At 40.9% G+C, this 13499-nt stretch overlaps 2 protein-coding genes across 9 annotated transcripts in view; both read right to left on the bottom strand.

The window, feature by feature from the left end:
* Window positions 1-1163: 1163 nt before the first annotated feature.
* The window catches only part of LOC115605871 (leukocyte elastase inhibitor-like), a 14352-nt gene continuing 2016 nt past the window's right edge, over window positions 1164-13499 (bottom strand). The window contains exons 1-7 of one of the 8 annotated variants that reach the window (XM_030480965.1): window positions 10525-10592; window positions 8889-9064; window positions 6883-7020; window positions 5907-6024; window positions 5140-5282; window positions 4130-4297; window positions 1164-3388 (exon numbers count right to left, since the gene is read on the bottom strand). In XM_030480965.1, coding sequence (XP_030336825.1) covers window positions 2987-3388; window positions 4130-4297; window positions 5140-5282; window positions 5907-6024; window positions 6883-7020; window positions 8889-9056 — 1137 coding nt within the window. In that variant the 5' untranslated portion in view covers window positions 9057-9064; window positions 10525-10592 and the 3' untranslated portion in view covers window positions 1164-2986. The other 7 variants (XM_030480991.1, XM_030480974.1, XM_030480983.1 and 4 more) reach the window with 7 other exon arrangements.
* The window catches only part of LOC115604706, a 22727-nt gene continuing 20246 nt past the window's right edge, over window positions 11019-13499 (bottom strand). Inside the window, exons 15-16 of the mRNA XM_030478081.1 lie at window positions 13154-13321; window positions 11019-12338 (exon numbers count right to left, since the gene is read on the bottom strand). Of these exons, the coding sequence (XP_030333941.1) occupies window positions 11934-12338; window positions 13154-13321 (573 nt within the window). The 3' untranslated portion in view covers window positions 11019-11933. The remainder of the gene's footprint in view (window positions 12339-13153; window positions 13322-13499) is intronic.

Raw genomic sequence — 13499 nt, 5'->3', positions numbered from 1 at the left:
CCAGAGCAATTTTAAATAATTTTGGAAGTAGAATAGTCATGAAAATAGCCGAATTATATTAGTTTTTGAAGTTGTATCACTTACTTACACTTTTTATTGCGTGATTACATTTTAGGAAGTGCTTTTGCAAAGGAGATTCTTGTTAGTGAAACACACATATTTCCAGTTAAGAATTGGGAATTCCATTAGTTTTGAATTGGAAGGCTGAGAGATGCAAATTGACATGTTGCTATAATGGAGAGTTTGGCTTTGTCTTTCTACTGAAAATGTATCCCCATCCAAGATTGCTGCTGACTGAACATTTCAGCAAGCAGAACGTCATATATAGCTACATAAAAACATTTAACAGTGAAAGTATTACCAAACATCCTCTGAATTTACTCATCTATGTAAATTTATCTCTAGGACAAGGTGACTTAAAACCCAGCAATAATTGTCCTCCTTATCCACACACTATGGTATTTACTATCTAGGAAGAGCAACTTAAACTGCATGAATCAGACAGAAAGCAGCCAAGTGGTGGCAGTGGTGGGTTTTTTTGTTTTAAATTACTGAAATCAAAGGGCTATGGTAGAGAGTCTATGTAAGCAGTTGTACAAAGTCTGGCTTACTCAGCACACCACGGTGAGCAAATACTGCTCTGAGTTTCAGATTGTTATAAAGCCTGTTGTAAAGTCCTTCACAAGAGCTAGTTGAAGCAGCATTTTTTTAGAAATGTGAGTACAATTGGCATTCCAGTTTTCCCTGTTGGAGTCAGCCCTTGTCAGTCACTTGTTCTGACAGAAGTGCAGGAAACGGAAGGAGTATTAAGGAAAACACTCAACTGTCTTATTGTGGGACATGAATTATGGGAGAATAATATTTGCCAGTAGGCTTGTCGTTTTGGGTTTTTTTTTAATAGTTAAATGTGAAGCTGATTTTATTGAGATTCTTAATTGCTGAGATTTTATTTTGTGCATCCTGTCTGTAGAAAGCCAAATTTGACTCAATATAATAGTTCAGTTAGTTACTGAATACTGAGACCAAATTAATAAAGAAATACATGAGTCTCCTCATAAAGCTACACTGATTTGTACTATTATGCAAGGTTTTATCTTTCTTCTGACCTCCTGGTAATCACAGCCATAAAAGCCTTCAGACATCATATATCTTGCATGCATTAATTGAGTTTAAGCACATAAAGATAAGGATATAATTACAATGGAATTTTTGAGCCTTCATTAGTCAAAATCTCTCTATGGCAGCAGAAACCTATTTGCTGAAAGGCTGAAGACAAAGGCCCAGAAACCCAGAACTAATGCAAATGTCAAACCATTTCAAATTTTTACATGGGTTTTGTGCTAATATTTTTCTCACTTATTTGCAAACCACTGAGTTTTCAGAGCATTCAACACAGAAACGGTTACATTCGTATCTGCGCTCTGCAATACACGCTCTCCTTTACATCTTCACCAGAACTTTTGCAACTGAGGTATTGCCAACACTCGAAAACATGTTTACTAATGTACAGACCAAGTACTTGTGTCATTTCATATAAACTGTTGCTCTCTTCCTGTTCCCTGTAGGTGCTAGCAGCTGTGGTCATTACACTTACAGGGGAAGCTGATGGTTCATGCAATCGTCTCTTCTACCAAGTGATGTGTTTTTTATGCATTTTCACCTACTCTGAACAATCCAAAAACTTCATACAGCTGATCATACCTGCACCACCAGTGGTTTTGTTTAGAGCTAGCCTTTGGAGGACAGTTATTTTCATACCCTGGAATACTAAATTGTATGCAGAAGTTTCCATTTTAACACAAGTTTAAGACAACGACTTTTATTTGTTTCTTAAAGACAAAATTCATATACAGTTTGCAATTACAGAAATTATTGTGCCCCACTTAGACCTATGGTTTACAGGTAAACATTACAGTACCCATGATATACATTGTACAAGCAAATACCCTCTAGAAATAAACACAGAACACTAACAGTATGTAATTACAATGGCTCCCAGGCATAAGGCTGTTGAACAGTACAAAAGGTTTGTGTGTAGAGAGCAGTGGAAGTCAAGTCGGTAAATGTTGAATCCTTGTACATACAGACACATCAGACCTTTACTGCAGATTATATACAACCATCCTCTGGGAAGCTGAAGTATTTTTTGAAGATCACATAGGTTCTGGTCAGAAATAAATGTCATATTGAAAGCTTCTGAACTTGCACATTACCCATTAGCTTCAAGCACCTAAAACCTCTAAACCCTGACACATTTTCACATTTTCAATAACTAAAATGGCACCAGACTATAAATTTTTAAAGTCCTCCTTAAAAATGTCACCTAAAGTTATTAACCTCTACTCCTCATTCAAAAGCTGTATTGCAAGATTTCTGGCTAATGACTAGACGGGGTTACTTTTGTTTAAATAACTTAATCCATTCTCTATTAATAGATGTCTCTAAACAAATGTTATCTGACCTTCTATTCCATGACAGAACTGGGTAAACTCAGCTGTTCAGGAACATGGCTTTTGGTGCCTAGAAGTATTTTATTAAAGTGCTTTTGAAAAACAAGACTTAAGGGGAGGAGTAGCTTTGCACGAACATCCTAGTATATGTGCATAGGAATGAATGAATTATTGTTAAATTATTACAACAGGGGGCTGTCAACACAGATAAACCTATGCAAGGACGCATACAGGGTGATTCTGTGCTTTAAAAGACTCAAGTTTCTTCCAAGAGTGTTTCTAGTCCAACTTCAAAAGATTTCTCCTGCCTACAGTTAAGATTTTCCTTATTATTAAAGATGATGTCTTTAAGAAAAATAAATTACTCCTTAGTTTCTTTGGGACTGTTTTTATGGGAAAGGCAGAATCTCAGTTGAAGTTACTAGGAACTCACTCAAGACAGGAGCATTAACTTTCTACATCAAAATCCAACTCATTCAGGAGCTAAGCTTTCACTGACTACAGCAGGAACTGGTCCGCAAATGCCAAGTTCTCTTTTATGGAGAAGCATATCTGCCGAAGAAAAGTATGCTTTGTGTCGGGTTGTGGCGAATAAAGAAAAGAAAAGGATGGTCCGCATTGAAATCCTCTTCGATAACCATGCAGAGCATAGCAATGCCAGCAGTGGCAGCTGCAGCTTCTGTGCCTTCCTCATTCACTTCTACGAAAGCTTTGTGGACAATTTTAGAGAGAAAGAGGTCATGTGCCCCTGACATTCCCGACAAGTCAGCCTTACCACTGTCAAATACATCCACCAAGCCCATAGAAGCTAAATCTGATTTAAGGTCGTAACTTTCTTCTAGCCTAAACTTTGGCAAATGCACACGAACATCAGTGGAATACAGATGCTTTGGACATGTCCATTCCTGGAGCTTCTCTAAGGTAAGCTGCTTTTCCAGCTAGAATTAAAAAGACAGACATCATCACATATCACCAGCGTAGAAATATTTCATTTTCAGTAACATTTACAAGGCTTTATAGAACACTAAATAAGTATGATGCAACTATACATAAATGACCATACCCATATCTTTGATGGCTCCATATAGATGCTACAAATGCTATTAAAATTAAATTGAGTCAGTGAAGTTTTTACTTTACAAAGTAAAGTAATGCAGACGTTTTCGTCTTGCTGCAATGTACAGAAAGGAGAAACATGAACTGACAGCAACTAAACCCAGTCATTCTCACTGTTTAACTAAATGGAATTACAAAATTAACAAGTAACAAAACTGATCACCAGAGAGCTCAAAGCAGCTGATGTGTTCCTGGTCATTTGATGGAAAACAGTCTCATTACGTCAAGGCTAAGAAAATAAAGACTTCCAAAGGTAATGAAAGAAAAGTTGTCATTAAAAATAAAAAATAAGCAAGGCAAGTTAATTCTCATAGTTAACTTTGTTTTTGCAGTCTCCCTCATGGTTCAGCAAGCCAAAGGACACAAAGAGAAGTTACAAAATCAAACACAACTTCTCTTCCTAATGCGGCACATGCACATATTCTTTATTGCAGTGCTAGCAGAGCACTGTCTAAAGACATGCTTCATAGATATGGGGCTTTGAGAACAGGGGGTCATTAAGGCTTTAGTTTTGAAAGGCTGAACTTATCCATTAAATAACTACATCATCTTAGATGGGTCACCTTCTGCAGTCCAGTGGAGTTATCTTCAATGTCATCAGGTAACAGGATGATCATACTAAGTTCTTCTTCATCATAAGGCAGCTCTAAAACACGGATCTTCTCTTCAGGGATGTACCCAAAACAAAATTTATTTTTCTGATACATCATCTTCACTGTCTTTCTTTCATTCTGGATAGACAGAAGTTATCAAAAGCAACAGTTAAGAATAGGAAACAAGCAAGTTAAAAATTGTATTCTTGCAAGAACTTTTCCTGCATTATAGTAGCTGACTATAAAACTGTCTTTGTGAAACTCCTGACTGCCTATTTAATAACAATTTCTTCTTGAGACATGAGTTTTTACTAAATTTGGTTCTCCTTTGGCTTCTGTAGCACAGTCCTCAAAGAAACTATTTCTTTGAGTTGCTGTACATATTACTCTGGCCCCAAAAAGGACGTTAAAAGTCAACAAATACCAATTTTGTTCAGCATAAAGCAGATGACTGTATGTAGTATCTTGTAATGCTGTTAACATAAGTAGAATACAGAACAAGAAAATGGGGCTTAACCAAAATGTGCTATCATTTTAATACTGCTTATCTAACACCACAAACAGGCATAGTTCATGGCAGCTGAAACTCTGCTAGTCACAGGCAGGGTCCTAATCTGTATGTGAGAATTGTCTCAAACACTATTCTGGTAAGCAAGACAACAAACAGCTTCCTGAATATAGAAAAATATTAAAATCCATAAAAAACCTCTTTGGGGTGAGCTGAAAACGTTCATTATAGACTTTCTATTTACATTCCCTAGCAGTGTTCAAAGACAGGTTTGATGGGGCTTTGAGCAATCTGGTCTAATGGAAGGTGTCCCTGCCCATGGCAGGGGGTTGGAACTGGATGAGCTTTAAGGTCCCTTCCAACCCAAACCATTCTATGAGACTATGATTTTTTTTATTATTTTACCTGTAAGCAAAGCTTCACCTTAGCACCTTTTCGTTAGACATATACTACCAAGATGTATATCTATTACCTTATTTAACCGAAATGGCATGTCAGTGGTGTCAGCTTCTTTAAATTTCTCTGCCCAGTTCCCTTTGAAATAAATAGCATTCACCAGTACGAGCCTGGTCATGTTATCAACTGAGCCTTCAGACAGCAGATTAGGGATTTTACCTTCAGAGGGGGCAGAAAAAAAAAAGAGTCACAATAAAATCTTGTGACAAGGTGATGGCACATAAAATACACATGAAACCATATAAAACACACATGAAGAAACTGATGCCTTGAAAATACTACAAACATAAAACTCTAGTTCATTCCTGTAATAAGGTGTGTTTCAGTACCTGTCTCTTTACCTCTTCACCATACTTTTTAATAGTAAACACTACTGTCACTTATACAGTAATTAGATGAATATATAATATTTTTAGCTTAAACTGTCACGACTCATCATACAAAAACTAGATAACACCCACAGTTAGAATTACAGGATTTAGAAATACATATATACAATATATACAATATGGACCAGGACTGTCTGAAACAGAGTCTCCAACTCAATGGTATAAATCTATGTTTAGGCATCTCTCCTGCACTCACTGGCTTCAACATAAACAACGGAAAAGTATCAGGACTTATGGAACTGTTTAAACGTCTTGCTTAGGTATTATTTGGTTCTGTCAATACATCAAATGAATATCCCAGGGCAAAATTAAAGTGTTCTAAAGGTAGCAGAGCCTTCTCCTGCTCCCAAAGAGTGAAACACTGCCGGTTACTTTATTAACCAAAGTCGTTTACCTTCAGTTTTCTCTTCTACCCACTGGTTAATTTCTTTCCTGGCTTCATCACTAGCCTGAAGAAAATCAACTGTAGCCAAATCAGCTCCATAGAATTTCTGAGTATTAGTCAGGAAATCCTACATTTTGGAATGATAAGAATAGCTTTAGTGCATGTAGATAAGAAAGCATCTCTTTATGCTGTAGATAAGGTGCATGTCAAACAGCTTATCACCTGCTCTGAGATGGAGCTCTAACAGTGCACTGCCTGGGGTGGGTTTGAGGATGGGTTGTTTTTTTTTCCCCTGTCAGAGTAAGCCTGATTGATAGTACGTTTGCCACATACACAGCTGATGGGGTGCTTACTGCAGGTGTTGCAACATTTACCTGTTATTCCCCTGAAACAGGCTCAAGCACAGCTAGGATAAAACAAAACTCTCTGAAAGAGCTGAAGAGGGATAAAAATAGCAACCTGGGTGCACACAAAGGTATAGTTCACTGGTGAAGAGGCATGTTGCATAGACATGTTGGGCATCCCCTCCCAGATAAATGCAGTGTTTTCAAAAACATTTAAGTAATGTTGTACTAGACCAATGAAAATCCTAAAAAACTGATTGCAACAGACACAGGGCTGGTTGCATCCTAAAAAGTTGATTGCAACAGACACAAGAGCTGGTTGCATCCTAAAAAGCTGGTTGCAAGAGTGGGATGTTGTGATAGTTCCTGTAAACTAAGAACCTCGACAAGTGATATTTCTCTTGAGCCCAAGAGCAGCTGAACCAAACAAGCGATGAAAACAGTTTGCTGTGTAGCATCCTTTAGGTGAGATGCACAGATGCCTACAGACATGGAAATGCATATGCATGTATGCAACACACTTGTTGACTGTCCAGTAACATTTAGAAATATGCCTAGAAATATTTCTACTCTGTAAACCCTCAAATAGCTGCATTTTCGCACGAGGTTCCACCATACCATCATGATCTGCATCAACGTACTGGCAAAAAGCTGTAGGACTTCTCTCCAAAAAGCCGACTGGCAAGCCGTAGGAGATAGGAAGCATTGCTTCTGTTTATATCCATAGTCAGAGTCTGAAATCTTGAATGAGTATCTTCAACTTTGTCAAAATGAAGTGTCTGAAATAAAAGAAGTGAACTAGCTGCTGCTAATACTGTCTTAAAAGAACAAGACAATATATTTGTATCTGATCCAGAAGATAGGTAGGTTGAAGAAAGCGAAAAGGCTGGAAGCTGCTTAGAGACTTCTATAAACCTTGAAAAATGAATGAAACTGTTTCTTGGTGCTACTCTGCGCATCAGGCACTTGTATTAAGCTCCTGGTTTATACATAGTGACAGCTGAAGCTGTTGATCATAACCCCAAGTCCCATCCATGTAACATCTGCATGCCTCCTCTCCATGGACCATGGGGCACAACGACTCATTCTCAAGTGAGGAATTGAAGAGAGATGATGCCAATAGAGGCACTTTGGTTTTCCTGCTTCCCCCTTTGGCCCAAGGGAACCTGAGGTTTTGCTTTACAGAACATACAATCAAAACTAGTACAGATAAGGTGTCAAGAAAACTTCGAACAATTATCTTTTATGGTTTCATGAAAATATAAATGCTATATACATATATATGAAACTGTATCATCTTAAAAATCAAATGCATTACTGCAGTTTCTTTTCACCAGTACCTCCTTTCCCAGAGGCAAGGTGGCTGGCCAGGGCTTACAGATATGGCAGCAGAAGCTGCCAGACCTCACTGACAGGGAAGGCTACACCAAAGCAGGGATGTTCACATTCAAACTTACACCATCTATTTCTCAGTAGGGACGACTGCTGTGATACAGCCACTGGACTCAAAGGAAAGCCCTTCTTTTATCTCACTGGGCTTTCGGTCAGGCCTTGCTGTCCACCCTTATGCAAGCTGTGTTGTACATATGAATAACTGAGCAAAAACATCATGGAGGCAACTTAAAATAGGATTATGATCATGGAAACAAATTCCTATATGCTTGAGAACGGCCCTTGACGGTTACCAATCTGTCTCCTTAACTAGCTATGTTCTCAAAAGTAATGCATTATGGTACAGGAACACGCATTACTGAAGGTGACTATGTTGAAACACATTTTTCCCCCAAGTTCCTTTTGCATGACTTCTGCTGTCAGTAAGTTTATCCTAGGTGGGGCTGTCAGTTTGATTACATGAAATATATGTTCAAAGTCTGTTTGTACAAGTAGCGAGAACCTAATTTATTGTCTTATTCAGTAGGCATCAACTCAACAGTACAAAAAGCTCCTCCTCAAGTCCAGAATACAAAGGTGAAATTATTCATAGGCAAACACATGATGATGACTACAATGAGAAGCCTCATACACCCTTCTTTGTGCTAGCAGGCGTTAGCCTAATCAATAGTGACTAAGTCCCTTCCATGCAGGAGGCTCATGGGAAACTGGTGCACTCCTACGTACACCATTTTTGTAATTTGTAATTATTTTTCTTAAACTATCCTACCTAACGTAAGGTAAGAATAAGCATGTGGGCTCAGCTCCCCCAAGATATCTGAATGCCTAGCTGCTACTAAAATACTGATACTTAGGTAGCATCATACTTGTTACACTTTACATATAAAACTATCGTGTTTCTTACGAAATACACATCTGTATTATTAGCAATAAGCATACCATTGGTGACCTTGTACTACAAAGCAAGAGTTCTGTGTCAAAACATCTGACAAAAACTATGCTGCTGGAAACTCCAATCGATTTAAATGGAGACTGATTAATTAATGAAATCAGTTTCCTGCTTCAAGAATTAACTGGAGCAGGGCAGGAAGGAGGTAACTGCAGAAAAGAGCCCGAGGAAGACTCAGCATGACAGAAATCTTGTCCTGAGCACATAAAAACAACATAAACCTTTCATCTTCCTTCCACTAAACCACAACAATTTTTAATGGAAATAAAACATAAAGCCAAAGAGAATTATTTATTTTTTACTAACCTTCAGCACCTGTGCCTCTGTATTACCTTTGGACCCTAAAAGGACCATGGCCAGAGCAGCAGAGATGCTGACAGGAGAGAAGAAAACATTGCCTGTTGGGTTGGTCTCGTTAAATCTTCTAAGCAGATCAAGTGCAAATCTGGTGTTGGCATTACACAGGTTCGCCATGGTTATAGCTGAAAAATCGAACATCAGTGAGGACGCTGGGTAACATTCGTCAAAAACCTAACCTAACCTTGCGTGACTTGCAGAGCAAAGGCTGGATTAATCTTGCTGCAGCTGGGTACAGAAACAGCAAGAATTTCATTGCCAGTGCATCTTCTTCAAAAAAAAAATCATTCAAATTGAAAAAGCATACTTATTTTTTTTCACTTATATTATATATCCCAACCTTCCCTATCATGATAACTTTAAAGACATTATTTTAAAAAATTCCTTGCCTTCTAACTTGAAACTGGAAGTATGTGTGCTGACAGGATTGCAAGTTAAAGTCCTTCAGCCTCACAGGCCCAGCACACCCTGGAGAGCTCACTCATGCTGCTTTCACCCCACTCTTCTACCCAAATCCTGCAGAGAGAACATTCGCAGTAACTGCTCAGGGACACTTTTCAGCAAGCTGACCCTTTTCATGCCACAAAAAGGTGTCAATGATGCCAAAGGCTTAGGCGCACACTTACCTTCAGCCCTGTAAAGCGCTGCTATTTCCGCCAGCCTGTTCTGCCCAGAACAAGTGAACTACCTGCATGCCTCAGCCAGGTACAAACCTGAGCCCCAGCAGGGCTGGGCAGCCCCTGACACACAGACAGAGCCTGGGGTGCTGTGAGCTGAAGGTGACGTACTGGCTAGCGAAGGCAGAAGTGAAGCACAGAACAGACAGAACTTCAGGCCTCACACTGCCCAGCTGGAGCAGGGATTAATTTTGGTGAGATGCTCCCTAGGATGCCCTTGGAGCAGGGTGGAAGGTGTGAGGGCCGGGCCAGGAGCAAAAACCTACACACAGGCTAGCAGCAGCAGTGCTTCGTTGGAAAACCTTCCTGCTTCTCTCTGCTTGCTTGCATGGGGACTTTTGCATTTGACTGTTTCTAGCTTGTTTCCTCAAGGAGTTCCATTTGGGAGGCAGGATTTGTGCATCTGCCCCAGCAACCAGGGCAGCTGCCCAACGAAACTGTCACTGGTACTGCCCAACTACATGGAGGAGTCTGCAGTCTTTCTACAGGAATTGCAAAATAACACTATCTGCTTCTGCTGCCAGACAAATGTCCTGCATCTTTGCAACGTTCTTTTGTCTAACTTTATGATAAACAAAATAACCCAAAACAAAACAAAAAAATCCAAACACAAACCCAAAAGCACACGTACTTTTAGTTCCAGTTTCTGACACCGCCGCACCTTCCGGCTGGTTTCACTGAAGCCAGCCGGTTTACAGCCTCCCCCCCCCCCCCCCCAGGCTGCCCGAGAAGCGCACTCCGCCCCGCGCAGACCCCGCCGCCGCGAAAGGGACACACGGGGCGCACCCCGCTCTGCATCCCGTTATCGCCCCATTCCCGTCAAAGCACTGGGAGGGAGGGGCTAGGGAGAAGACTGCCGTGCCCCCCTCCCGCCCCGCGAAGCACCAGCGCAGCCCAAAACCACTCGCCTGTCTGCCTTCCCCGACCGGCGCGGAGGGAAGCGCGGAGACAAGCGCGGAGACCCGCGGGGCGCGGAGAGGGGCGGAGAGAGGCTGCGGGGGGCGGGAGCACGGCCTCGGAGCAGGGCTTGGTGTTCTCACCCAGGAGGGCGGGAGCCGAGTTGAAAACCAACCCCTCCTGGCCGGCCGGTACAGGATCGGGGGGTTCTGCCCCGTGGGACAAGTGCAAGGGGCCCGTCCAAGGTATGCGTCTGGGAGCCCTGGTAGTGCCTGGTAGTAACAGTAATGAAGGTTTCTGGTGAATGAAGTGCAGGGCTGTTGTGAATCCTTAATTATTTGGTGCACAGGGGCTTCATCAGAAATTGCCTCTCACGCTAAGCTCTGTGCACCAATCCCTGCTGATACACACCCTTCTTGACTTTCACTCCAGTTACTAGAAACAGCTAAGTTAGGGCCATTTTCAGACTGCAGAGTTAAGAAATAAAAGCATAATTTATAGTTAAAAAGTCTTGCAGCACTTCAACTTCTTTTATTATTTTAGGAATAGAAACAGCAAAACAAATTAATCACTGTACTAGGAAGGCTATGTCAGCTGTATCTTTGGTATTATACAGTTGCATTAAAATGTTTAAGAAACAATGAACAGGAAAAATTTATAATAATAGCAGAAAGTATTTGTTATTTAAATATTGCATAGGCACCATATGCTTTTTCATTACGTTCTTCTTTAAAGGACTAGAACCATGTGATAGGTAATAAACTCAGGTGTCCTGTGCTGATAAAACAATTCTCACTCCGTGATTACACTACAAGGACACTTGGTGCAAAGCCATATTTTTATTCCCATTCTTGCCTAAGTGCTTGTCCAGTTATTACCAAAAACCCTGTCTCATCAGGATGCTTAGCAACACTTGGAACAGGCTGCCAAAGGCTCCTTTCATCTCTAGAGAATGTATCAAGAGATTAAATGGATGAGTCTGGAAGGAAAAGAAAAAAAAAAAGATGGGATGGGAGGAAAAAGGGGGAGGGGAGCTGAAGACACACTCCAGCCTTGTCAGAACCAAATTAACACCGTCTTTTCCAGTGGGAGGTCACTGCACAACTCTCTGCCAGGGGGCCACAGAAAGTAAAGCCGAAATGAGAACTGCAAGGAGAGATGAAGCACTGGCTCAGCCAGTGGGATGTTTCTTGTGGCAGCAAGAAGTTAAGACATCTCTGCACTCAGGCGCACAGGCTAAGAGTTGATTTAGATGGCAGTGGCTCTGTGTATCCAAGTAGCTGTTATTCTATCAAGCCTGAGATGAAAACCACAGAATGGGATTGAGGCACAGCTGAAAGAGACAATTAGGGCAAAAAGAGTAGCCCTATTCCAAAGAAACAGAAAGTTACTGTGCAATGGCAGCCAAGACATCTCCTTTTTAGGGAGAACAAAATCTCCCACAGAACAAAATGGTGGAAGTTTTGTTGTGCCGGATGAAGAAGAGGAAGGGATGATCCGCAATGAATTCTTCAACGATCATCGCGCAGCGCATCATCATCACTCCTGCCGTGGCAGCTGCTGCTTCAGTGCCTTCTTCATTGACTTCCACAAAGGACTTGTGAACCACTTCAGAAAGCACCAGCTCGTTGCCAGCTGAAATCCCCGAGAAGTCTGCCTTCCCCAAGTCAAACGCATCGGGCATTCCCATGCTGCTCAGGAGGGGTTTCAGATAATAATTTTCTTCCAGTTTAAATCTGGGTAAATACACCTTCACCTCTGTAGATTCCATCGCTTCTGGATTAAGCCAATCTATCAGCTTCTCATATGTAAGTTCTCTTTCCAGCTAAAGAAAACCCAAATATTTACATAATTAAAATAAGAAGAGACAGTTTTACTCAGCCTTAAGTAGTAATTACTGTGTTTGTTTACACAGTGCATAACATGCATCTTTTTTCCAGGATTTAGAGCATCTCAAGCCAGAAATGCAAGTTCTGCTTCTCACTAGAGACTACAGCCCAAGCCAAGATCAATCCCACATGCTTTTTGGTAGATACAATAAAGATCAGTCCCTTCCATGTAAAGTTTACCTTTATAAAACATGTTAGATTAGGGGTTTTTTGACATTTTTGCATATGGGAAGCAAAGGCACAGAACTGATGACAAGTTCCCAAAGAAACCCAACCCAGTTCTTCTATTTCTTAACCAAAAGATCTTCCTTCAGGTTAACAGGCTGATGAAAAAGTCTGCTCACAATAACCCCTTGCAGTCAGTGTTAGAAAACCTTATTAATAAATTCTTGTTCAGGGCATGAAATAGCCAAAAACTGAGTCATATCTCCACAACAGAAGAGATCCTACATTTTCCTGTGAGCCTGTTTCCCATAAGTAGGCCAGGGACAACCTGTCAGCTGTTCTGAACAGAAGATCTATGGGACAAGCTATAGGACTTCCTAAGAGCTTCCCCAATGCCCCTCTCACCACACCATGTCCTCACCATAACCACAGCTTACATCTGCTGCTGAGAAGGGTCAGGTCTTCACTTAGTGCTGAGCACCAGTGACATAACAGCTCTGGAACTGAACTGCAGTTCTATATGCAACATCAAACTTTCTTCCCTGGAAGGACAGAGACTGTCTTCGCATTTATCTCAACAACTTACACTTTCCAAGCCAGTGGATCCATCCTGAGTTGCATCAGGGAGTAGGATAATCATGCTGAGTTCATTACCAACATAAGGGAGCTCAAGGACTTTGGTCTGCAAGTCGCAAATATAGGCTATGTTAAACTTATCCTTCCTGCACATCATCTGCACAGGTCTGGTCTCTTCCTAAAAGTAAAGAGATGTCAACAGGTAGTACTGAGTGAGTATGCTGGTCTCAAAATACAAAGCAGGCATCCAGTTACTTAGGGCTTTTAATAATTTGACTAAAGAGAACCAAAAGCACCACAGAACACAGCCTCACCACTGCCTTTTGTGATGAAGTAAGGATCCCTAAGACTTAATT

This window comes from Strigops habroptila, chromosome 1 (genome assembly GCF_004027225.2).
Source record: "Strigops habroptila isolate Jane chromosome 1, bStrHab1.2.pri, whole genome shotgun sequence".
Taxonomy (NCBI): domain Eukaryota; kingdom Metazoa; phylum Chordata; class Aves; order Psittaciformes; family Psittacidae; genus Strigops; species Strigops habroptila.
This window is presented reverse-complemented; position numbering and strand designations above follow the sequence as displayed.